Source organism: Nansenia antarctica (genome assembly GCF_963989245.1).
Source record: "Nansenia antarctica genome assembly, chromosome: 1".
In the NCBI taxonomy this organism is placed as follows: domain Eukaryota; kingdom Metazoa; phylum Chordata; class Actinopteri; order Argentiniformes; family Microstomatidae; genus Nansenia; species Nansenia antarctica.
This window is the reverse complement of record NC_137674.1, coordinates 99,314,055-99,340,094: the sequence shown is the minus strand read 5'-3', so window position 1 is coordinate 99,340,094 and position 26,040 is coordinate 99,314,055. Positions and strand designations below refer to the sequence as shown.

Below are 26,040 nucleotides of genomic sequence, written 5' to 3'. Positions count from 1 at the left end.
TTAGTTAAAAGTGGCATAAAACATGTTTATTCGTCTGCTTTAAAGAGCCCAGTGATTCACTGCTGAAACCAGGCGCCTCCCTCTTTCATATTGCACTACTTAATAATTTACCGTATTTTCCGGACTATAAGTCGCACTATTTTTCATAGTTTGGCTGGTCCTGCGACTTATAGTCAGGTGCGACCTATATATCAATATATATAATTTCATACTGACTGACATGAACCAAGGAGTAAACATTACCGTCTACAGCCGACAGAGGGCGCTCTGGGCCGCTCTGGACTTGTGACAACTATATGCTGCTCCTATACCACTGAAGAAATGAAACATTAGCTTGTTGAAGCTAAGCAAACAGTAGCATGGTGAACTTGCTTACTGGTAACTTGCTTGTTGGACTCGCTGGCTTGTTATGTTAATTTAACCTATTCAGCTTCCCGGGTATGTTCTTTATGCTATTGTGTTGCTGAATAACTGTTAATGTGTTACGTTAACATACCTCTGACTTCTATTCAGCCTGTTGTTCTGTGTGCTATTGTGTAGTTGAATAAACTTGCCTTTCCAGATTAAATGTCTGTTCTTGGTCTTGGATTTTGTGAAATACATTTCGAAATAAATGCGATTTATAGTCCAGTGCGACTTATAGTCCGGAAAATACGGTAAGTTGAATGTGTATTTCAGTATAATATGTAATGTTTGAGTGTAGAATATGTTTTTTATATATATATATATATATATTACCAGTTTTGACATCTTGAATGTTGTTGGGTTTTTTCACATAATAAAAGTGGTGTTTTTACAGAATTCAAGGAAAAAGCTGTTTTTATATATAAAAAAAAAAGTTTTGTGTTGATCCGAAAAATGATCCGATCCGTGACTCAAAAACCGTGACCCGATCCGATCCGTGAGTTAGGTGATCCGTTACACCCCTAACTCACACTCACACTCACACTCACACTCACACTCACACTCACACTCACACTCACACTCACACTCACACTCACACTCTCTCTCACACACTCACACACACACACACACACACACACACACACACACACACACACACACACACACACACAGAGACTGATGGGCCTCAAACCTCCCCACTAGAGCATACTCTCAACTTAAAGGGGCAATCGGGGATTGGTCAAAACATTTTAGGACTTTTAAGTGAATTGAAGAATAGTATGATTAATGAACTTAGTTCAACTGTTTTACCCGATCAGTACCCAAAATATCAAGGAATGTTTGACTCTGTTGTTCATAAACAATGTACTGTACTTAGCTTCAAACCACATGGTTAAAACTACAATTTTGACCTCATGGATGGTCAGTCCTTGCATCCAGAGTTGTTACATTTCTCCAGTCAAATCCCTCAGCCTCAATGGGTGGCAGGGCGACCACTTTGTTGTTTGTTTGAATCCCAGATGGACCCTTTAACTAACCACCACGTAAAGACCCATCTCTTCAGGTTACACCTTAACTGCTCCTCCTGAGACACCTTCCCCTCAGCACTGCGTCTCCTGAAGACACCCGCTTTCCCCTCTACTGTGTCCCTAAAAACTTCTATTGCCCCCCTTGTACTGTTTCTCTGTTTCTCCCCCCCCAAAAAAGTTTTTTCCTTCTGCTACGACTGGTGGATTGATGATTCACTTGCTTAGTATTCAAATTTATTGATTGTAAGTCGCTTTGGAATAAGGCGTCTGCTAAATGCCAAAAATGCTAATGTAAATGAACAATTAATACACATTCCTCTTTGGTTACAAGGTTAAGTTTGTATCAGTGGTGCACTTGCATGACACTTGTTGACCAACAAGTATTGAGCTACACTGATCTGTATCAGAGGTTCAGGGGTTTAGTGATATGGTTAGACCGTGTTCTCTTACCTCAGGTCCTGGTGGGCCGGGCAGTCCCTGCGGTCCGAGCTCACCCAGTTTACCCTTTCAAGAAGAGACAAAAGAGAAAACATTCAAACAAAGCATCTCTCTCTCCACCTCTACTCCCTTCTTTCTCCCTCTCTTTCTGTCGTGCTCGTGCTCACACACACACACACACACACACACACACACACACACAGGTGCACTCTCACACCACACACACACACACACACACACACACACACACGCAGCGTGTGTTTCTGTCTCTGTTGCTATTTTACACCACAGCATCCTTGACGGTTGCCAATGTTTGCGATGAGGCACGCCGTGGGTGGTGCGTATTGTGTAATCCAAACAAATGATCGTGGTATTGTCTTCCAGTGATGCCGTGATGTTGAGTGCCTGTTGTCTGCTGAAAGGTCACAGGCTGACAGAGTTCTAGTGGACGTGCCAGGGCAAACACGAGCCTGGACAGATGTGGAGCGCACTAAAGATAACAGCCTCAGCTTTGAAATACAATACAGTACATAGCCTACATGTTTTTACAGCACATTCACTGAATATAATCATTTTCAGTTCTCTACACTCATCAGCATCCATGGAAAGGATCAGAAGTTATCGAATACTGTACACAGCAGTGGTATGCAGCTGAATGCTCTGTGGAACTACACAACACTGGAAAACTACAAAATACTGTGGAACTACAAATACAAATACTCTCTTTGCCTATAATGGACTGTGGACCTAACAAGTGCTGTAAATACAGTAAACGTGTTGTGAATGTGTCCTAATTGTTTTCAGGCAGCTATAGGCTGTTAAAAAACGCACAACAGAGTAGAGTTTTTACAGCCTATAGCCTCTATAGTGTTTACTGAGCTTGTTAGTAATGAGAGAAAAGTAGAACCACACGTACAGGAGGTCCTGGTTTCCCCCGTAGTCCTGTCGGTCCAGGGAAGCCAACAGAACCCTGGGGGGAGGGGGGGTGTAAACAGGAAACACTGAGACTACATCATCACCATGAATTTACTTCACACACACACACACACACACACACACACACACAGGCACACACAGACAGACACACACACACACACAGACACACACACACACACACACACACACACACACACACATACACACACACACACACACACACACACACACACACACACACACACACATACACACGTACACACATATACATACACACACATACACTCTATTGTTGGCATCTTTTTACAACAAATTTTTTTTTCTTCACACTGGTTAACAAAAAGAACACATTTCTGTCCCAACGTAATGAGCCCATCTAGGCTGACGAGAAACATACCTTGTCACCTTGGTAACCAAACTCTCCTGGTTCGCCCCTTAGTCCCGGTTCCGCCTAAATGTTGCAGCATCACACAGAGATATAACACAACCCCCTGCTCACCAGAGAACAGTTAACAACACACTGAACTGTTTTTTTATCATCCTGTTCTACCCATAACAGGTTTCCATCCAACTTAACCCACAAGAAAATACATCAAACAGCATGGCACAGTAGCATCAAGGGAGGCTGGTGGAGGCAGAAATTGGAGGACCGACCCATTGTCATGCATGGGACGGAATGAGGAAAACCTCTGATTTCTGCCTCCACCATCCTCCCCCGCGCAGCATGCTAGGTCAATAGAAGCATTGCATAATCGTTAAGGAATGATACAAAAAAACAAAAAACACCATCCTCCAACACTAAACACACTGCGATTCTAAATTCATTCAATGTGGACCACACATCTTCAGTACACTTTGCGGGGTCATGCTGTGCTTTGCAATGTACTGCTATATTGAACAAATCCCCCCCCCCCCCCCCTCTTGGTATTAGTCACACACCCCACTCAGTCATCCACAATCTGGGCTAGGAGATTCACATTCAGTATACAGTGCATTACGTACACTACAATAATAGAAATATTTAGATCACCTTATCACCTTTCAATCCAGGCAGCCCCGCTCGTCCACCCAGACCCTGTCAGAGAGAGAGAGAGAGAGAGAGAGAGAGAGAGGAGAGAGAGGGGGGGAGGGAGTCCTCAGTGTCTGCCATTACCACACAGGGCAGGAGATGATGAGGAGAGATGAAAGAAGAGTAGTAAGTAGTAAGAGGAGAAAGATGGGAAGAGGAGAGGAGAAGAGTAGAGGGGGGGAGGAAAGGAGAGAGATAGGAGAGGAGGAGAGAGGGACTTAGGAGAGGGGACGAGGAGAGGAGAGGCGAGGAGTAGAAGAAAAGGAGAAAGAGGAGAGGAGGAGAGAGAGATAGATAGATAAGGGTAAGAGGTGGGTTTGTTACCGGATGTCCCATTATGCCAGCCAGTCCTCGCGGTCCCTCAGGCCCTGGGTCTCCCTGTGGAGAGAGAGAGGAGTAGAGTGAGACACACACACACACACACACATATGTGAGCATGTACTGTATTATACAGGGCCAGGGTTTTATCAGCCAGATGTTGAAGGACATGTTTCACAGGAGATGTCCGATGTCCCTCTCTCCAGGTAGTATTTTGACACATGCTGTTTCCTCTCCGGCCTAAACAGGACATTCTTCTGTGTCAACACCTTTGACCAGATCCAAGATCTCTATCCTTGTCCATTTGGGATTGGCTGTCCGTGCTAGCACACACCCAGAAAACCACATCTGATTGGTGTGATTGAGACCAGGTGGGGGGTGTGACCAGAACACTGGAGTGGTCATGGGACATGTGACCCATTGCAGACAGGTAGTGAGAGAGACAGCTATTATAGGATCTTCATCAACAGGTGGTGATGATGCTGAAGATTATTATGGATATTATCATTGTAACATTGTAACATTGTAATAGTGTGTAGCTACTTTCACCTACTCCTCGTTCAGTGTGTGTGTGTGTGTGTGTGTGTGTGTGTGTGTGTGCACGTGTGTGTTTGTGACCGAGGGCCAGGGCTCTAAGTGGTTCCATGCAGGGTCGAGGCCTACCGGTGTGAATCTGCTTCACATTAGCGGACTTTGAGAGGATTGTCACAAGCTCTGGAAAGAAAAGCTGCTCCAGCAGCACAGCAGGCACCGATACTGTATGATACACAACCACACCCACCCACACACACACACATACATACTTACACATACATACATACATACATACACATACTTATCTTATATGTGTATATGTCTGTGAATATGTGAATATGTTTTCTGTTTTTTTGCACCTTCGGAAGAGCCACTACAATTTCATTGTATAGGCAACTGTACAACGACAATAAAGTCTATTCTATTCTATTCTATTCTATTCTATACACACACACACACACACACACACACACACACACACACACACAAAACTACAGTATGACCCCTCCTGCCTAACCTCACAGAAGCAGAACAGAGGCCAATGAAAGCATCAGGGCTTCTTCATATCACAGTGGTTGTATTGGCTGTAGTAAACCACTAATTGTTTGTATGGAAACTGCAGGGAATAGGTGCCAGCAGCTGCTGCACTTCAGATCAATTAAGAGAGAGATTGTACTGTAAACATCCATGAGAGCTGTTGAGTTTCACCAGTGATTTCATCAGCCTGGTGAGTAACTGATTTCACAGAAATAGCTGTTTTGCTACACAACTCTTATCCATGATTGGTGAGAATATGGGGGGGATTGAGAAATATCCACTACTGGAGGTTCCCAGTCCCACTCTGCAGCTGTGCGGTAATCTTCCATCAAAATGATCAATATCTCCAGTCTGGCTAATGTGCAAACAGAGAGATATATAGAGAGAGAGAGCACACAGGAGAGCTTCTTGCGATGTCAAGGACATGTGGGTTTAAGGGATCGCTCCATCTGGAGTCAGTCATCTGGCCTGGTTTTGATGGTGAAGCTCTGCTGGCTAATGGCACTGCTGGATGAAGACAAATCGCACGCACTTCGTAAAAAATGCTTTCAACTGATGGCATGTGAAAAACGACTGGCCGTGGTTGAGACAGTGGGAGGGTGAAAGGCGATATACCCCCTTTCCCGCTTTCCGTGCTCTCTCTCTGTCTTGGTGAACCAGGTGATCCAACCCATCAACATCCCACACAGGGCTACGGAGGAGGAACCACTGACAAGATGGACGCCGTTTCCATGAGGGGCTTTGAGTTGATTATCCTCTTAAGGCTTTGGCGAGCTGTGATGACAAACCGATGATTGGGGACTTGACGAAAACCACATTTGGTTGCATTTCTGTCCATCTCGTCTTCACACAAACACTGGAGCGCCTTCAGAAATGAATCCAATAAAACGAATGATGAAAAAGCCCTGGTAACGTAAGAGTATCCTATAGCTAACACGTTAAACACATCAGGGGTGTATGATATGTGTACAATTAAATTATATTATGTGTGCTGGCCTCACAGGCTCGCCAGCGTGTGCAGATATGACTAGGCCTTGGCGCGAGTACAAAGCTTGCTTCATTTCCTCCACAAGAACTAATATCAATGGAAAAAGGTGATGATAAAATGCAGCACTGTTTTTGTTTTTATCTTTCCTGTTAACATTTTTTACGCATGTTTTAAAAACAGAGTATCTGGCTCAGAGTTTCAAACATCCCGCAAAGGCAAATACATAGAAGACAGGGAAGGCTGGCGGAGGCAGGAATCGGAGGACAGGCCCATACCATCCATAACAATGAGCCTGTCCTCCGATTTCTACCTCCACCAGCCTCCCCAGATAGAAGAGGCCATCATCCATCCACCATGTTGGAGTCTCATACAGTATGTGGACAGGGGGAGGAGGCATTGGTGCAGAACACAGGCCAGCTACTGCTGCTGTCTCTGGTTATGTTCTGGCGAATCTCAGATCCCAGAATCTCATTTCCCCATTGGGGGGCGCAGGCAGTAAGATGTTCGAAGTTGTAAGCAAGTCCACACCCTTCAAAACCTTTTGCTGTAGGCTCCACTTGAATTGCATGCGATGAACCTCCTACTCCGCCCATGCTAACCGAAGCGCACCCATTGCACAAAAAGAAAACATGGAGTTAGCTGCCAAGTTTTGCCAACATATCGCAGGTGAGCAGTGCAAAAAAACCAAACAATTCTGTTGAAATCCCTGCCTCCATTTGAAACACTCCTCTCTATTCGTTGGTAGAATCTGCGTGTCGCTGGTGAAACTCCCAGGATCCACCCCCTCCCATCAGCCCTTTTCCATTTAAATGCGGCCTGAATTAGTGAGACTAGGTTCCGGCTGTTGTGAGGTCATCACTGGCTGGTATGAGTAGAAGCATCCCTAACGCCAGCCACAACCATGCCATGAGTCACACCCCCAGTCAACCACACAAGACAGACCAGCCTGCCAGACATTACCCAGAGCTTTACCATGCACGCTAGAACATGCTCTGGGATCCAGCACTGTTTATTGTCATGACTTGTTTATAATGCTCCGCAAAAATTAGGTCACAAATATTTGGAGAGGAAAAGGAAACGATATTAAACAAATTAGTTTTGGGATGGGGGAGGAGCTGAAGGGGAGAGGAACAGAGGGGAGGCGGCCTGTAGAGTACAGCAGTGGAGGCAGCACTTACCATTCCCTATTCAAACACATACACTACAGTATATGGACAAAATGATGTGGACACAATTATCGTCTGGGGCTGTTTTCTTGGTTTGGTCTAGGCCCCTTAGTTCCAGTGAAGGGAAATCATACAAGCATACAATGCGATTCTAGAGAATTGTATGCTTCCAACTATGTGGCGACATGTGTTTCGGGAAGGCCCTTTCCAGTTTCAGCATGACAATGCCCCCATACACAAGTGAAGTCCATAATGACATGGTTTGCCGAGTTTGGTCTGGGAGAACTTGACTGGCCTTGCACACAGAGCTCTGACCTCAACCCCATTGAACACCTTTGGGATGAATTGGAACGCCGATTGCGAGCCAGTCCTTCTCGCCCAACATCAGTGCCCGACCTCATTAATGCTCTTGTGGCTGAATGGGAGCAAATCCCTGCAACCATATCCTAAAATCTAGTAGATAGTCTTCCCAGAAGAGTGGAAGCTGTTATAGCAGCAAAGGTGGGACCAACTCCATATTAATGCCCATGGTTTTGCATATGGATGTGCATGTTCGGTTCGGGTGTCCCAATACTTTTGTCCATATAGTGTACCATTCCCTATTCCGTTCCATGCATTTGCAATGAGCCGTACTCCAATTTCTGCCTCCACCAGCCTCCACTGCTGTACAGTATGTAGTCTTTAAAACTGGGGAAAGCTGGGGGGGGCGGGTTGTTGGTAGGAGGTTACTGAGAATTACTGAGAGATGGCTATTTTCCTCCGGAGATACCAGCAATTTGTTGCGTGCCATTGAAAAACCTTCCGTATTTGAGTTTGAGAGACTCACGAGCTGACATGAGGAGCTGGTGCCACGCTGGGTTTCCTCTTCCAGCTGTGAAGGAGGGGGTACATGTGATTCGAATAACAGCGTGACCGAGATGTCCCAGAGGAATGTCCCCGGGTTCCCATCACTCTGAGAGAGATCTGGCTCCGCTCTGAGACAGCTCTCTTATTGGCCCCGGCGGTCGACATGACAACGCCACATGTACTCTGGGGCGGCCATTACTGTATGACACTTACTAATCTATGGGTTGAAACTCAAAATGGACTTTTCCTTGGTTCCTTGTGTCCTCTCTCCTGACCTCCTTCTCCAAACTCATTGGAGTAGGAGATCCAAGGTTCCGCCCACTGGGAGCTTTAATTTCAATGCATTTTGAGAGAGGAGGTGAGGGAATTAAGGATTTGGCGTTGGTGGGTCTGAGTTTTAGAGAGGGAGAGGACTAGCCCCTGGAGGAAATGAGGAGACTCCGAGTGACTTTACACACTACAGGGCCGATCCAAACCATATGGTGGTGGCTCGCATAATTTTCCTTCCACATTCTCCTTTCCAGCAGTGTTTCAGGAACTATGGTGGATGTGTAACCAGGCCAGGACCTGTACAGCTTGGCTCGGCTCAGTTCGGTTGTGCTCTTGTACTGTAAATCAGGTTTTAGATATATTCACCTCCTCTACTGAGAAATAAGTCATGTTAACGGCCTATGATGGACTATAAATCCCTTCATGGACTATAAATGGTATGTTCATGAATGGCATGGATCCAATTGGCTACTGTAACATCCAGCCATTCACTTTAAGAGACAGATATCCGTCTTGATGTCTCCTGGGTTACACTGTGTGTGTGTGTGTGTGTGTGTGTGTGTGTGTGTGTGTGTGTGTTGTAGCCACCGGCCCTGCCACGTCCTGTTCTCAGAATCACAGTGTGATTTGTGAGGACGGTCAGACCCATCCATCAGCCGCAGGGAGGGTCACTCTACGCTGGCGGCCATGTCGTAACAGAGTTAAGTGATGACAGAAGTGCATCCAGTGGCCCATCCAGAGTGCCCGTAAATCCTCAGTGAAATCCGTAAACGGCTCACTCCCTCCATCAGACGAGGGGGGCGGACCCCGCGGTGAGGGCAACAATCAGGCTAATTTAGAGAGACGTGGGGGCAATATAATTATGATAGCTATGCTTTATGGCATGTACTGTACAGATTCCTGTGGACTCTTTGACGAGATGTTCTGATGTTCTTAAAACGACATGTGTGGGTATCAGTTACAGAGAGAGAGAGAGAGAGAGAGAGAGGGAGAGAGACTCTCCTCCATATCCCTCTGCCTCCCACCCCTCACCCTTCCTCTCTCTAGCTCCCTGACCCCTATCAGGAGTATGTGATGTACATGTTTAGAGGTTGTGTTACACTCTCTGACAGGTATTTCCTCTCCCCCCGCCCCCCACTCTCCCTCTCTTCTGTCTCTCTGCCTCTCTCTACCCCCCCACCCCTCCTCTCTCTCCCTCTTCAGGAATTAGGCCACTGGGTGAGGACAGTTGTGTTTTTCCCGCTCCTTCCATTTTCCATCTTCCTTCCATCTCTCTTTGTGGATCACTGACAGGCTGCCAAGCCTTTAAAGTGCATAAAGTATTGGTAATCCACCCTTGGCAGTGGCCAAAGAGCTCAGCACTAAGCGCTCTACAGTAGCACTCGCAGGGTGAAGAATATATTGGTGGCGTTAAAAATAAATGATCTTGGCTCCAGTGCCGCACGCTGTCTATATCCAGAAAACCACTGGCACTACGGAATCTCATTCATCAGAGTCAGAGGGGAGCAGAGCCGCTCACTTCATATTCAAACCATACAGACAGACAGACGGACAGACTAAATGACTGACTGACCGACTGACTGACTGACCGACAGACAGACAGACAGACAGACAGACAGACAGACAGACAGACAGACAGACAGACAGACAAACAGACAAACAGACGGATGTTTGGAGTTTTCCACTGAGGTAATGACAAGTGTAAAGTTAATTTGTTTGGATATTAAGCAGCCTATTGGATATTCCGTGGGGGCCGATGAAAATCTCAGATGATGGATACTTTCAAAGCTGTGATACGTGATGCCAAAAGAGGTAAGGGTGGTTGAATTAAATCACAAGCTCCGGCAAGCCAATAACTCAACCCTTCATCTCATGATATGAAATAATGAAATAATGAAGAGTGTCGCTTTCAGAGCTTAGGCATCAACATGCAATTGACGTCAGTATCATTTTTCCTTGATTCAACCTTTATCTATCCAGGTTACTCTCATTAAGATACAGTCTCTTTATCAAAAGAGACCTGGTTCAAGAAAGACCTTACTAGTAAGAATCCTTACAATAGTTTAAAACAGTACAGATGCCTGAGCCTTGAGAAGACATGATGTGTGGTACTCACCCTCAGACCAGGGAAGCCACCCATGCCAGTCCCACCAACAGACCCCTGTAGAAAACAAATGGAACATCAGCAGAGACACATGAATACATACACACTCACGCACACGCACGCACGCACGCACCTAATTGCATGTCACTTAGGCTGGCACAACCAGACATGCAGAGCACTAGCCATGTGGTGCTACCAACCACACTATCCATCGGATGGTACTCTGGTTGACATGACACAGGGCTTTTACAGCCCTAGAACAAACAGAAAAAAAGCAACATAAAACTTGATACAGATAATCTGCCAAGCCAATAAAGCCATCCCCTGACTGCTGCTCTGACTGAACTCAGCCCAACTGAGTCCAGCTCATCTTAATACATTACTTATAATATCAACACAGGCTTTAAGATAAAACAGGCCTCATTGTTGAGCTCATCCCGACAAACAGAGAGACAGAGTAAGAGTTCTAGATAGAAACAGTGTGTCTGTGTGTGTGTGTGTGTGTGTGTGTGTGTGTGTTTGTGTGTGTGCGCGCGCTTGCTTGCTTGCCTGCCTGCTAATCTAAACCATGATAGAGTTGGATCTGCTCTGACGCAGTCTCAGACTAGAAGAGGTAGACTTCTCTGGTTCTACATGGCATGGCACACTTAATATCCCTACCTGGGGAGGCTGGTGGAGGTTGAAATCGGAGGACAGGCCATGTGTTACAATGAGCCCCTCCTCTGATTTCTACCTCCACCAGCCCCCCCCTCATCCATACACAGCGATGCACAGTCACTACTTTACAGTCACTGCTTTGGAGAAGACAGCTTGATGAGTAGACAGGTCAGACGTAGCTCTTACCTCATCACCATCAGGACCAGGGAGACCCCTTTCACCGACGGCCCCAACAACACCCTGCATAAAGAGAGGGAAAAAAAACACTTAATTATGTAATTCATATTCATATACTTGCATCCATTACTGGATCACCATACATCTCACTCTTCATAGACGTGACCTGACGGCTGTTGTTCCACAATCTGTATCCCAATCGAAACCTTCTTCTTCAGCATGAAGCCCTGGAGGTCTCACTAGAACGGGTGGACTAGTCAGTCTTAGGTATTGGGGGAGATTGATATTAGGCATACCGTCTTTCTGCAGTTTGGCCAGGTTAGTCCTTAGACTTGTGGTGCTCATTGGCAACACGTATAATCCAGATATATACGTGGGTCATCTTCTTTCATTGTGGTCATGTCATATTAAGCAGACTGGTAGCATGCTAAATTAGCCCCCCTCCCATGCACAAGGTGACCACCTAGTTCCCCACCCTGTTCAAAGAGCAAGCCTGCCCCCCCTCAGAACAAAAAGCAAGCCTGCCCCCCATAGGTGTCGTTTTGGTATGGAAAGGTATGGCACATCCTCTGAAAATTAAATCGGAAACACATTGTCATTTTTGGGATTTATCCACTCCACAGCGGTAACGGTAACTCAAAATCCTCCCGGCTACATCTCACCTCACCAGCCAGCCTATAGGCGCTGTAGTTGAGCGGGACATAGAGGTTTCTGCTCTGGCTAGTAGCCTAGCAACAGTTCCTCAATAAACAAGCCATGGAGTAAGGTGTGAAAGCCTTGAGACTTGAAGTCCATGATTCTCATTCATTCAGGTGTTCATTCAGGTGGGTTAAACAAACTGTATAAACGCCATAATACTGTTGGTACAAATGTAACATATTAATGAACAAGTCCATGTTATGTTCTGTCAATACAAACATGTCCTAATATGTTATTTTAGTGGAAAAACCCAACCTAACGTCACCCGCAATTGTGAAGCTAACTCTAACAAGCTAGTTAGCGAACGTTAAAGGGTGCAATAGCTAGTTTACGCATGTCAACCATGTCTCTATTCTCAATAATTTCAGTAATAATTGTACCAATTATATACTATTGGGGCAAGTAACAGTAACTTGTGTGTGAGTAACTGATGATGTGTGTGCAAGCATGTTTTTGATATTGTCAATCGTCTCACTTTTACTAGGTGAGCCGGTAACACAAATATGCCAGGGTATAAAGGCAGCAGAGACAAGTACAGGGACACAGGTGAGGTCAATACTAGTGATTTTAACAGTGCAGTTACTTTAGAGTTGAGTATAGCTAAATCTGTAATGTTTTATTTTGTTTCTAAGGAGATTGAACCAGGTCCACCTGCTAGGAAAGATGTAGAGTACTACCTACATACTGTAGTTGTCTCCTTTATTCATTACCTTAATGTCATATAAGTCAATTGCATAGAAACAACTCACCAAAGTTGACTATTGCACAACTGATTTGAACAAATGTCCACCAAGGAGGGGAACCCCCCCCCCCCTCAACCCCCCCACTCGGTACCTTGGCTTTTGCTGAAATGACTCCACTGCTGCCCCCCCCCCCCCTCCCTGCACAAACACCACAGATTCAAGTGTGATGTGTGATGTTCTGATTGCCAACCCCCTTTCATTCTTTGGACCGTCTTCCTAGCCAGGCAACTCTCAGTGCTCCAGAGAGGGTTTAGATAATCCAGCTTCACTCCCAGACAGAGGCTGGGCCAGGGCGCTCTGCCCACTTGGCTCTGCGGCCGCAGAGACGCTGTCAGATGCCTTACTGACACTTGTTGTGTTTTTTTATAACGCTAACATTTTTTCACAATGTGAGGCCCTGATTATTCTATCTCTCCATCGGAGGCTCTGTTTGGCGACGCCACCCTGTGCTGGCACTGACACTCAGATGCCAGCCTCAATGCCATGGTACTCCTATAGTATCCTCAATGCCATGGTACTCCTAAAGTATCCTCAATGCCATGGTACTCCTATAGTATCCTCTTGCTGCATCCTGCTCAGAGGCTGTTTTTGTTCCCCCTCTTTTCCAGAGTCTTTTTTGTCTTTTCGTTCAGTGTTATGTTGACATGTCATTTGCATATTTGGGACTCCCACAGCATACCGATGAGCCTCTTCCATGTCCCTCAGGCCGTCCGCTGGGTAAAGTATGACTTTTTTAGGAGTACCTGATGTCTGCGATTAGGGGTTGCGTAACTCTCTTACTGGTATATCCTCTCTCTATCTCTCTCTCTCTCTCTCTCTTTTCTGTCATGAGTTTAACTGATGGACGCCAGATGAGACAGAACGGCCGTTCAGGTTCCCTCACAGCAATTGTACTTTCTCCGCAAATTTGACTTTAGTTAATGGCAGATAACTGTTATTGACGAATGCAGAGTCTTTCATGGAATATTGTGGGTTTCAAAGTGGTGATTCTTTACCTGTCTTCCTTTGGGACCAGTCTTTCCAATGGGACCGGGAATGCCCTGGAAAAAGAGAGGGAAAAGTCAGGGGGAAAGTACAGTAACTCTTCTTAGTGTGTAATCCATCTCACAAAAATAATAAGACCGACCTCACATGAGTCATGAAGGTTTTTACTTGACATTATCACCAGGATTATGACTATGACCTATATAAAGTATAAACACTATAATCTGCTCCAAGGCAAAGTGATTTATTCATGATGACATATCAGGCGTTTCATAGTGGAAAACATAGTTAGTTATTACACCTTTTATAGTCCCCATGGTGACATTCCCAGAGCATGGATCATTATAACTACTTTGTTGGTATAAAATCCACCATTTCCAAATATAAATCAAACCAGTAAATTGGGAATGCCAAACTCATTAATTCATTAATAATTCCAAAATGGATGAAACCCAATTTTGGATATCTTCTTTACCCTATTATTACTTTTCGTGGGAGGTTAACTAGCTTGGAGATCCTAGCACAAGGCTGAAGACAATGTTTAGCAGTGGACAACGGACCTTGACTAAGAAGCTACGGCATCATAATGTAGACATGCCCAATAGTGCATATGGACTTACTCTCTCCCCTTCCAACCCTGGAGGTCCAGCTATACCAGGAGGCCCAATGAAGCCCTGAAACACAAACATACACACACACACACCACAGGTGAACCAACGCTAACATCACCGACCAACCATATATGGTAATACTTTGACTGATCTCCAACCGTCCCAGATGGCCTCCGGTGTGTTTTGTTTAGTGGGAGAGGAGAGAAAGGGGGGGGGGGGAGGCTTTGCTGAACAGAACTGGACATCATTCATCTTCAATCAGAGAACATAGAGAACATGTATTGTGCAATACAGCTGTGTGACCTTTTTCACTCATCACCTATCCCCAGACAGTGAAGTGTGAACCTATGATATGGAAAAATAACATCCACAATATTTAACATGCTCCAGGCATCACTCATCCTCTCAGACAGTGACCCCGGGACCTACAGTACGATACAGTACGTCTAAACCACAGTGACATGCTCCTCCGTGCGCCCCGGAAATACCTGAGTGGGTTTATCTAAAGCCCATCAGAGCAAGAGAGTGTGTCTCTGGGGCTGATAGGTATATGAAAGCTCTGCCTGTCAGGTGGATAGCTGTGGAACGCTGCCTTGGTAACTGCAGCCACGTCAGTGTCGGTGATATCTCTTCTTATCCCACTAGTGCTCACCTCCCACAACCACACTAAAGACAATATACTCTATCTCTCTCAATCAATGTCTGTCTGGATCTCTGGAGGGGAAATGGAGGTGAGGTGTCTCTCTGTGTCTCTCTCTCTCTCTCTCTCTCTCTCTCTCTCTCTCTCTATCTCTGTGTGTGTGTTTCTCTCTCTCTCTCTCTCTCTCTCTCTGTGTCTCTCTCTCTCTCTGTGTCTCTCTCTCTGTGTCTCTCTCTCTCTGTGTCTCTCTCTCTCTCATCCCCTGGGTCAGTGGTCAGTATTGCTGTTAAGAGAGCTCTTAGCCCTTGTAAGCCTTGTTACTCTGATTCGTGTAATAGGAATGTTCCATAAGGCACCAGGTGAACGGATTCACCTATGCTCCGTAGCCAAGTAAGACAAGGTGCCATTTTGAAACAATCTCTTTTTGCTGACAGGCTAATCTCTGTGTTAAGTTCTCCAAAGGTGTGAAACTCTCAAAAGTCATCGTTCATCACTTCACCACTACTGCCCAGATCTCCCTAGAAAGAGATGGATGTAGGGCCAAAGGAGAGAGGGAGAGGGAGAGAGAGAAAGAGAGTAATAATCCACATGGACAGCAGTCTGGACGAGTGGTGGGTTATCTGCTTTGTTTTGGATCCCTGGTTAAATGGAATCACATGTACACTGAGTCCAAAATAATAAAAGATGGATGGGAGATGACTAAATATCTCTCTCCCTTTTCTCTCTGATCTCCCCCTTCACCACATTCTTCAGCTATGGCCATGTGCAAGTCATTGAGCACTGTAGTTTTGCCTGATAGGCTGAATTGTCATTTCTGAGAATAAACAAATTATCATTTTGGCATGACACATAATGATAAACTATTTAGTCTAAAACAACTAAGCAAATTGCATTTTTTACTCTCTATCTCTATCCTCCACCCACCCTCCCTCCCTCTTCTCATTCCTCTTTCTCGATAATCTCCACTTTCCTGAGCTGTAACTCACGCCCTAACCGCCCCTTTCACCATCTCTCTCACCCCCCCCCCCCCCGCCCCTTTCTCCCTCTCTGCGTTTCTCTCTCTCCCCCTCCTCTTTTGCTCTCTCTGTTCTCACACGGAGCATGCCTGTGCTTCCTGAGGAATGAGTGAGCGGCGAGTGGAGTGGAGCCAGCGCTTTATTGAAACAACACAGACCCCGGACCAGGCCCTGAGGAGTCCACAGCTCTACAAGCTACAGCAACTGTTAACACAACACAGGTCCCAGATCAGCCTGCTGGTGGAGGCAGAGGAGGGCAGGGCTGCAGACCTGACACCATCTTAATCCTTTCAGGAAATGAAGTGTTCACTCTGGCAGCGGAGAGGGGAGAGGGCAAGGGAGAAGGTCCTATACTTACACGTACACCTTTAGGTCCTGGGTTACCTTCGGGTCCAGCCAAACCCTGCAACACGGGGAGAGCAGGATGAGGAGAGAGTAGGGTCACACAACACACTGCAGAGAGATGCTGTTACCCACGACAATGTACGGTTGCCTTAGTAAACAGAGTGGGGAAAGGCATGCATGTCCATACTTTCAATAAGTACATTGACATTAGTGAGCATGACATTTTAGTAAATGTCCCAGTCCTTTACATATTATACTTCAAATATACATAGGTCCTCAACTTATTCAATATCCAATACACAGGTAAAATTCCTATTGTGATCGAAACATGGTGTGCATTTCTGGATACAGTTTTTAGTTTAGAGACACTATGACACAGGTAACAATGTGGAATTCAGGGTAATGTAGTCAAGTCAAGGTGGATGGAGGAATCTGGAGCGTATTCACTGCACCTGCCTGCCAGGGTAACCTGCAGCCCCAGACACTCCTGGCAGTCCTGGCTCACCCTGTAGCACAGAGAGACAGAGAGTGAGAGAGAGGGAGGGGGGGGGGGGGGGGGTGGAGAGAAAAGAGAGGGATGAAAGAAGAGAAACACTGGCCTTCGCCAACGCTGCCAACTCAGGAATAAAACAAGCACTGTTCGCCCGTCGTCGTCCCCTTACCCCCCCATCCCCCCCACCCTGTCTAACGACTGTACTGTATATACCACCCTCTATCCCCCCTTCCCTCCCGCCATCCCTCCCCTCTGCTCTCAGTCTGCAGCTGCCACGAGTGGAACATGGCAGACAGAGGGCAGGTGAGACAGTGAGCAGAGCCAGACACTCTCTCTCTCTCTTTCTCTCTCTCTCTCCAGCTTTGTCACCTGGTATCAGGAGAGAGAGCCAGGATGTAGGCCTGTACACTGGAGACCAGTCTGAGGGAGAGACAAAAGACACCTTCCTGAATCCTAACCAGCATCCCACTGACAGCCTGACTAGGTCAAAACCTAAAACTGACCTTAACCAAACCCTTAACCCTAACCCATAACTCTAATCGCATTTTTGAATTTTCAAAATTCAACATCGGTTTTGCTCAATCAGCAAGTTTTCCCCCCCCATGTCTAAGAGAGTTTTTCTCTTCCCTCTCCCTTCTCTCTCCTCTGATTGGTTGGTACCCCTAGGGGACAGAATGGCACCTAGCACTGAAGTCATCGCGAAACACCTCACGGAAATAATTTATTTTTACAAGAAATGGGCTGTGTGTGTACTCTGTTATGTGTCGAAAGGCAGTCTGGTCCAGGGGACATGATAATTGTTAGCTTCTTGAGCATGTGAGGAATGTTTCCTTCACAGAGAGCAGGAGAGAAGAGATGGATGAAAGGAAACACTGACAAACAGGGAGACAGCTGAGAGAGTGACGTAAGTGGCCGGTGACAGAACAGCCACAGCTGAGTCTCCAAGTGTGTGTGTGTGTGTGTGTGTGTGTGCATCTGTGCCCAGTATTTGTGTCCCTGTATACTTGTTTCTATGTGGACATAAATAAATGATTAAAATGTGTGTGTGTAACAACCCAACACACACTCACCTGTTCTCCTGGTAGACCTGATGGGCCTGGATAGCCCTTAGGACCCTGCAGACAAAACAAAACAAAACAAATCAGATTGAACCCTAACCCTAACCTGTGGTTGTAGCAAAGGGCTGTCTCTTTCCTAAGTTAAGAGCTTAAAATAAAGCAGGCCTTGTTGTTGAGCTCATCCCGACAGAGAGAGTGAGTAAGAGTTCTAGATAGAAACAGTGTATGTGCGTGTGTGTGTGTGCGTGTGTGTGTGTGTGTGTGTGTGTGTGTGTGTGTGTGTGCGCATGTGTATGAGTCTGTCTCTTTGCGTGTGAGTGTGGTTACCCACTGTATAGTCTGTACGCTGACTGACATGGCTGTGTGTGTGTGTGTGTGTGTATATGGGTTCGTGTGTGTGTGTGTGTGTGTGTGTGTGTGTGCGCGTGCGTGTGTGTGTGTGCGCACGTGTGTTCTTTACTCTAGGTTTTCTCTTTCTAGTTGATTGGTGTTTGATGAGAGTCTCCACTACCCTGCTGTAATCCTGTCTATAGGTGGTGCTATACGTTGCCACAGGTCATTTCTTACAGTATACGTTTCAGTGAGAGACACCAAGCTCAGGTGGTCTAAAGATTCTGGAACATTCTGGAACATTCCAGGGCTTCCTCCTAGCACCCAGCAGTCTGGTGCCACCCCAGAGGTCAAAGGGCATGGTAGTTTACTCCTGACCTGGTCTGGGCATCACAAGCTATTTCTGCTACAGGTCAGCATGCACGTGTGAACCATCTAAACCTGGGCTTGGCTTGGCTTGGCTTGGCAAGCGGGGAGCATGTACTGTGGGCTTTGACACTGACGTTTGTGTCAAAGTGGACCAAGCAACTTTCACACAAGGACAAAGACATTTACACAGTTTCCATGACACTTCTTTAAGAGGAGCTCATCCATGAAATTAAATGAAAGTAGAGTGAGGAGATTCAATCAGGGAATAATGGTCAGTAATCCTTGATAGTCCAGGCTTGGATATCCGTGTGTCTGAGATATCTCCTAGCGGTCAGATAACGCTTGGTCGAACCCAAGGCCAGATAAAGGCCATCAACATTATCAACAACTAAACAAACAACTCGACCGAAGATACGAGGGGAAAACATGAATAATCGCATAAGACATTAATATGAAATACACCAACGACTAAATAACACATATTTCCTTGAAGTCCAGACTCTTGTACTGCAGCCAAATCATCCACGTTGTTAAACAAGGCTTCTTTCTAAGCTTAACAAACAATAAATCCGTTTCAATTTCATGCAAGGGAATTTAAGCTTTATCTGTTCGCATTGACCGCAATATCAACAACAGATGTTTACAGTTTTAACAGGCAAGGTCAGGCGTGGGTGACTGTTTTGTTTGGGACAGAGAAAACGTGTTTTAACAGGATTATGTCGCTCCTCCACCTCTTCCGAGGGTTGCGACGCGTGAACCTTCACACTCAATAAAAAGCCCACTCTGTGGTAGAGAGCTTAGGCCAGCATCAGTCATTTCCTCTGAAAATACCTTTGTGGGGGTACAGTTGATGTGCTGGGTATTAGGTTCTGCTACTGAAAACACTGGGCTCCACTCCTGGGAGGCAAGGTGAGGGCTAGCTTAGGACAGCTATGTGGAGAGATTTCTCTCTCTCTCTCTTTCCCTCTCCCTCTCTCTCTCTAAGACATTAAGTCTAGTTACAGACCATTGTCATGTCTATGGTTCAGAGGGCAAGTCAATTACCATAAATATTACACTGCACAGTATAACATTATACGGTGTGCCTGTAGTGTACCATCGTTCAATTAAAGGTGTTTTGAGTAGAACATTAGAAAGCACAAACCTACACCTACCTGAATGTGTGGCCACCATGTGTGTGTGTGTGTGTGTATGTGTGAAAGAGAGAGACAGAGAGTCAGAAAGAGAGCCAGAGAGCACGCGAGACAGACAAATCGAGTGAGAGATGGAGAGAGGGACAGAGAGAGAGCAATAGAGTGAGAGAAAGAGAGAAAGAGGGAGAGAAATAGAGTGAATGAAAGAGAGAGAGAGAGAGCGTGAGCGCCTCATTCCTCCGCCTCACGCCATGTGCTCTTTTGAAGAGGCATCGGATGGTGCCTGTCGTCGAGACCATGACCCCATCCAGAGTGCCTTTCCTCTTTAAGATGACCTCTGACCTTGGTGGTTCTCAGGTTCAGGCGTGGAGGGAACCCGGCCGTAGACAGGGTCTCGTGAAGACGCCAGCGACATCCCCAGGCCCGCCAGGCGAGAGCAGGGTGGGCCGGGGGAGCCCCCCGACTCAGAGACAGGCTCTCTCTGTGAGTGGGTAACCCAACCCTGACCACAGTGGAAGCCCCAGCTCTAACACTGACCACAGCCAGGGCACAGCGGGCACCTCAGCTAATGTGTGGCTGCTAACACGCTTGAAGCTTATACAGTATAGTGGGGACGACCATGTGTGAGAAACCCCTTCAAAAGCTCATGCAGCGGACTAACAAACTGTTCATCTTACACTCATTGAAACAGGATCAGTCTTCATTTTGCTCCGGTTTTTGAAACAGCAATAAGTTGCTTTCACTCTCACCACTAATATAACCCGTGGCTCTTTAACTTACCACTAATATAACCTGTGGATGTTTAACTCTTACCGCTAATATAACCTGTGTATGTTTAACTCTTAGCACTAATATAACCTGTGGATGTTTAACTCTTACCACTAATATAACCTGTGGATGTTTAACTCTTACCACTAATATAACCTGTGGATGTTTAACTCTTACCACTAATATAACCTGTGGATGTTTAACTCTTACCGCTAATATAACCTGTGTATGTTTAACTCTTAGCACTAATATAACCTGTGGATGTTTAACTCTTACCACTAATATAACCTGTGGATGTTTAACTCTTACCACTATAACCTGTGGATGTTTAACTCTTACCACTGAAATAACCTGTGGATGTTTAACTCTTACCACTAATATAACCTGTGGCTGTTTAACTCTTACCACTAATATAACCTGTGGATGTTTAACTCTTACCATTGGACCAGCAAAACCGTCCGCACCCAGCAGACCTGGTGGCCCTCTGTCGCCCTGGAAACAGATGAGAAAACAATGACAACATCCATTAGACAGATCCACCATGATTATCTAGGCAAGCCCCCAAAACACCCATGGACTGATTTCCCCGCCAAAACACCTATGTCACATCATGTGCTAGGTAAAGCAGGTTAGCGAGGGGACAGGGGTAAAAAGCAGGAAGCGATGAACAAATAAAATAAAAATAAAAATCAGAAGCAGGTATGGGTGTGCTGAAATGTAAGGATGGGTTCAAGGCAGGAGGTGGTAGAGCAGTGACAGAAGACCAGGGTCACATGACAGAGAGGCGTTCAGGTGATAAGCACAGTATCTACACTACAATCTACCAGTGGAGGCTGGTGGAGGTAGAAATCGGAGAATGTGCGTTTGAAACTATTTCTCCTGCCATTCCGTGCATTACAATGAGACACATATCCACCTCCACCAGCCTCCCCTGCCATCTACATGAATTCATTCTTTTAACGTTCCCTTTTTAACATTTCGTGACATTAGAATTATAAGGTTCTATCTCCATTTTTGTAAAAATTGAGTTTTTTTTTACATAATCTGATCCATTAGGTGTTTATTAATGCCTGTGTGGTGTTATTTTTTTTAATGTTTACATTTTTTAGTTAGTAATTAATAAAATACAAAGGTTCCTCCTCACAAAACATAATGGAATGTAAAAACTTTGACGCTCAATATCTCGAAACGACCCTAAACGGAGATAGAACCTTATAATTCTAAGCTCACGATTTGCTCATCTCTATTAGGACATACCAGAAGAGGAAAGAAGCAGGAAGATGAAAAGGGTTGAAGGAGGGAGCTGTTGCTGACAGACAGAGTAAAGGATGATGATGATGATGATGATGAGGATGATGATGATGAGGAGGATGATGAGGATGAAGAGCAGGTTAAGAGAAACAGCTGTTTGACTGCAGCTGGTTATGGCTTACAAGTTACAACTACTACTAATGCTGAAATTAAGGGAGGTCGATGGAGGTAGAGGCCCTGTAGTGTGAATTAGGTTCTAGTTCAGTATACACCAATGGAGTGATGAGAGAGAGAGAGAGAGAGAGAGAGAGAGAGAGAGAGAGAGAGAGAGAGAGAGAGAGAGAGGAGAGAGAGAGAGAGAGAGAGGGGCACAAGGAAATCAGTGGAGGTGGAGGTGGAGGGAAAGATCTCATTGATAGACGAGGCAGATAGGGAGGGGTATGCTAGGATATTGGCAGTTGTTGAGTGAATGATATGGTAGCAGAGAGGGAATGATATTGTCTGAAGATAAAAGATAAGTAAAAGTAAAAGATATCTGGCAAAAAGGAAACCAAAAAAAAAAGAGTATGAAAAAGGAGAGATAATATTGACACTGTGAAGTGAAATCAGTGGTAAAGAGGGAGTTGGATGGGCAGAAAAATGGGTAGAGAGTGGAGAGTGAGATTTGAGAGAGGAAAGGAAGGAGGGATTGAGGGAGAGAGACGTTCTGGGAAGAAGAGAGGAGCCATGCTGACTGGGTGTCTGGGTGTCTGGGTGTCTGTCTACCAGGGCCAGATTCTTTACCTTCTCTCCCCGCGGGGCCTGACCCGGGGACAGTCCTGCGTCGCCCTTGGAGCCCTGCCACAGACACATATACAGGGTCATCACTTATTATAGCAGCCTGCAAAACCCCGGGCACCCACCACCACCACCACATGTACACAGGGTCAAAGGTCAAAGGTCAGCTCCGCTTCTGGTGCTCTCTCTACTAGGGCACGACTGTCAGAAGTTCATAACCCAATTCCCACACTCTCTTCAGAGAGCTAAAAAAGAAGGAGGGAGGTCTGCGTTTTACAATAACAACAAGTGACTGTGGAAAGCATCATTCAACACGGTCGGTGCAGTTTCCAGATGCTTCAGTCGGAGGGTATGTGAGGACAGTGTGTGTGTGTGTGTGTGTGTGTGTGTGGGGGGGGTTCTGTGAGCTTTGTGAAGACCACTTATCCTTTCCAAGTGAGCTTTGTGGTTCATCTGTTACTTAGTTACAGTTTGTCATGGCTGTCTGCGAGTGTGTTAACAGCAGTGTTACGGCTGTGGTGGGGTAGACCTAAAGGAGGTATCGCCGCCTCTGATATCTACCTCCACCCCGCCTTCCCTCCCTAGGTGACGTCTCCTAAGCCTCTCGTATATCCCCTTTCTGACACCCTCTGAATAGATGAGGATTGAGTTACAAAGCCACCCCAGAAGCTGAGGATATATGGGCTGTGGAAACAACAACCTTGACCGAGGACAGCAAATAGAAAAGGGGCAAAACTTCACAAAGGGACGACTACATTCTGAAGACATACTTCTACTCTCTTTAACCCTGACATGTCAGAACCATGCCCAACTACCCTCTTCACTACTAGAATAGGGCTCTTACTTCTGCTAATGGCCTCTCCCCTACTACCGTTCATTTTACATCTCACACACCACTGCATTGAAATTCAAAAAACGGTTGCAGTGAAATGGCTGACTGTTTATCACAATGACATATAGAGCATGAATGAAAGGCTACTGCCTGCAGAACCCCTGTTACACTGACATTACACACAACATTACCAAACAAAACATTAATCTTTAATGTCTAGCCAGTCCATACTACTGCCAAGAAACATTACAGCAACATTAACGATGCTAAAGAGACCATATTCAAAGTGACAAAGATGACAACCATGAAGCCATGAGGACATCAAGGCCCGAGGGCGAGACTTGAGTTTACATGTCTGAGGCAGGGTTACCTCATCCCAACCTCCACTACACCAACTCTGGCTTGCAGTTACAGAGCATTACCACTGAGCAGCAATATACTGTACCATTTCAACTGTCTGGAGCCTGAGCTTATATAAAAAAAGGTTCCTGCTTTCTCATCCCACAGGGCAGATACAACTGTATCGTTCACAGGGGGGCTCATCGGTACTGTAGTCCGACAATACCAAACCTGAGTACGTGTGACACGTCAGACACATACATACCTGTCCGTCAGTCCTGATTACCTGGTCTGAACAGGTATTTCTTTCTGGGCTTTTGAGCATTACAACTCGTTGGTTTTGACTGACAGCCATTCAGGCATTCAGCTTGCTCTGGGAAGAAATGTCGGAAGTAACTATACCACAACACCACAAGTGAATGTCAGTGAAACCCCCTTTTTGTTTGAGAGATGTCAACAGGGAATGGCACAGATTGTGAGAGCCTTTCAGGTTCCCTCTCTAGGTCATGGTCATAACATTTCATGCCGTGCTAAAACAAGCGTCAACTGAGGCTTTCAGCACATCACCAGAGACACCAAACACATGGCGGACGGTTTTGTTTCCCTCTGTTTTGTCTCTCCCTCAGACCTCAGAACACACATTTACGGTTGGGGGGGGACGGGTACGGGGGGGATTACCCAACTGGACACAAAGAGCGCTCTCTCCTGCCCCCGCCAGCAGAATCTGAGGCTGACTCATCGACTGGCCGCTGCGGTGTGAGCGCCGATGATTTAACGCACAGTGCATTTCTGCAAGGGCCAATAAGGAGTCCCTAAACAGCCTCCCGTGGCGTCTCTGCGAGGTGATAGGTCAGACCAGAACACATCCATCCATCTCCAAGCCCTTCTTCTGACGAATCCACATGAAAACAGGACATTCCTGTCTTTAGGCCTGCGGTCAGGGGGGGGGGGACATGCTGTAATTGACATAAAGTACTCCATTATACTCTCTTCACTTCACTACAAACAACTGACGCCTACATTTATTCACTTAACCAGTCATTTTCCCCATCTGAATCATAGTGTTTTACTTGAAGGAGAGGGGTGACGCGAAGAAAATCTCATTGTATGTGGCACCTCAGACGAGGTCAGGTTAACGACCCCGCCGCAGCCACCACAGACGTCTGCACAGCGCGAGCGCTAACCCACATCCGCGACGCCCCCCTGCATCAGGTCCGGGCCCCATCTGGGAGAACCGACCCACCAGGGTCTGGGAGAACCGACCCACCAGGGTCTGGGAGGACCGACCCACCAGGGCTCTGCCTCCTCTACCGTATTAAAAAGCGCGCTTCAGAGCCGCTACTAGGCGATTGCCAATTTCTCACTACAAAATACAGGACAAAAGATGGCGTGCCACTGCACGGGGCGGGGGGGGGGGGGGGGTTTGCAGGAATTGGTGCATTTACACTATACGTACGTATGCATGAGGGGGCCTGTGATTGGATGAATATACGGGACAAGGGAGGTCCCAGTATATTCATCCAGTCCAAAATAGTAATTCATCCAGTCCAAATGCGGGGGGACATCCCGGCTAATACGTGACAGTTGGCAACCCTATTCATGGGTGTTGTGCTGATTAAAGGAGAGGAAATGGAAATGGAAATGGAACACCTTGGGTGTGAGGGAGGGTCAGAGGTTCAAACCCCAGGTGGTTACGCTGTTCTGTTGCTAAGCAGCCCCAGAGGGTACAATCTATATCCTCTCTATTGCTCCAGTAAAACTCCAGCTGTTTCATTGGTTTATTTGACATTTGAGATACACAGTAAAAAGGTGGGAGGACCCCCCCCCCCATGCTCCCTACCTGCCAGGGGAGGCTGGTGGAGGTAGACACCAGGAGGCTGGTGGAGGTAGATACACCGGAGGACGGGCTCATTGTAAATGCACAGAATGGAATCAGGAATGATGTCAAACACGTGTTTGTATTTGATACCATTCCTCATCCCATGATTCATTGCATGCATGACAATGAACCCGTCCTCCGATGTCTACCTCCACCAGCCTCCCCTGCTAACCTGGTTGTGCTATGTACTGTACATGTCCTCATATGTCATCTGTATTGGACAAGAAAGCAAAAGAAAGTCTTAATGTCCCAGACTCTAGCTGGGGGGGGGGGGGGGGTGTTTAGCAGTAGGTGAACAGT

The 26,040-nt window shown here is 46.2% G+C and overlaps 1 protein-coding gene across 1 annotated transcript in view; it reads right to left on the bottom strand.

Moving 5' to 3' along the window:
* Positions 1-26,040, bottom strand: part of col24a1 (collagen type XXIV alpha 1 chain) — a gene marked incomplete at both ends in the record, with an annotated part of 120,638 nt that overhangs the window by 52,657 nt on the left and 41,941 nt on the right. The window contains 14 exons of the mRNA XM_080528293.1: positions 1,884-1,937; positions 2,788-2,841; positions 3,205-3,258; positions 3,838-3,882; positions 4,201-4,254; positions 10,652-10,696; positions 11,483-11,536; positions 13,911-13,955; positions 14,520-14,573; positions 16,525-16,569; positions 16,964-17,017; positions 18,075-18,119; positions 21,101-21,154; positions 22,697-22,750. Coding sequence (XP_080384419.1) covers positions 1,884-1,937; positions 2,788-2,841; positions 3,205-3,258; positions 3,838-3,882; positions 4,201-4,254; positions 10,652-10,696; positions 11,483-11,536; positions 13,911-13,955; positions 14,520-14,573; positions 16,525-16,569; positions 16,964-17,017; positions 18,075-18,119; positions 21,101-21,154; positions 22,697-22,750 — 711 coding nt within the window. The remainder of the gene's footprint in view (positions 1-1,883; positions 1,938-2,787; positions 2,842-3,204; positions 3,259-3,837; positions 3,883-4,200; positions 4,255-10,651; positions 10,697-11,482; positions 11,537-13,910; positions 13,956-14,519; positions 14,574-16,524; positions 16,570-16,963; positions 17,018-18,074; positions 18,120-21,100; positions 21,155-22,696; positions 22,751-26,040) is intronic.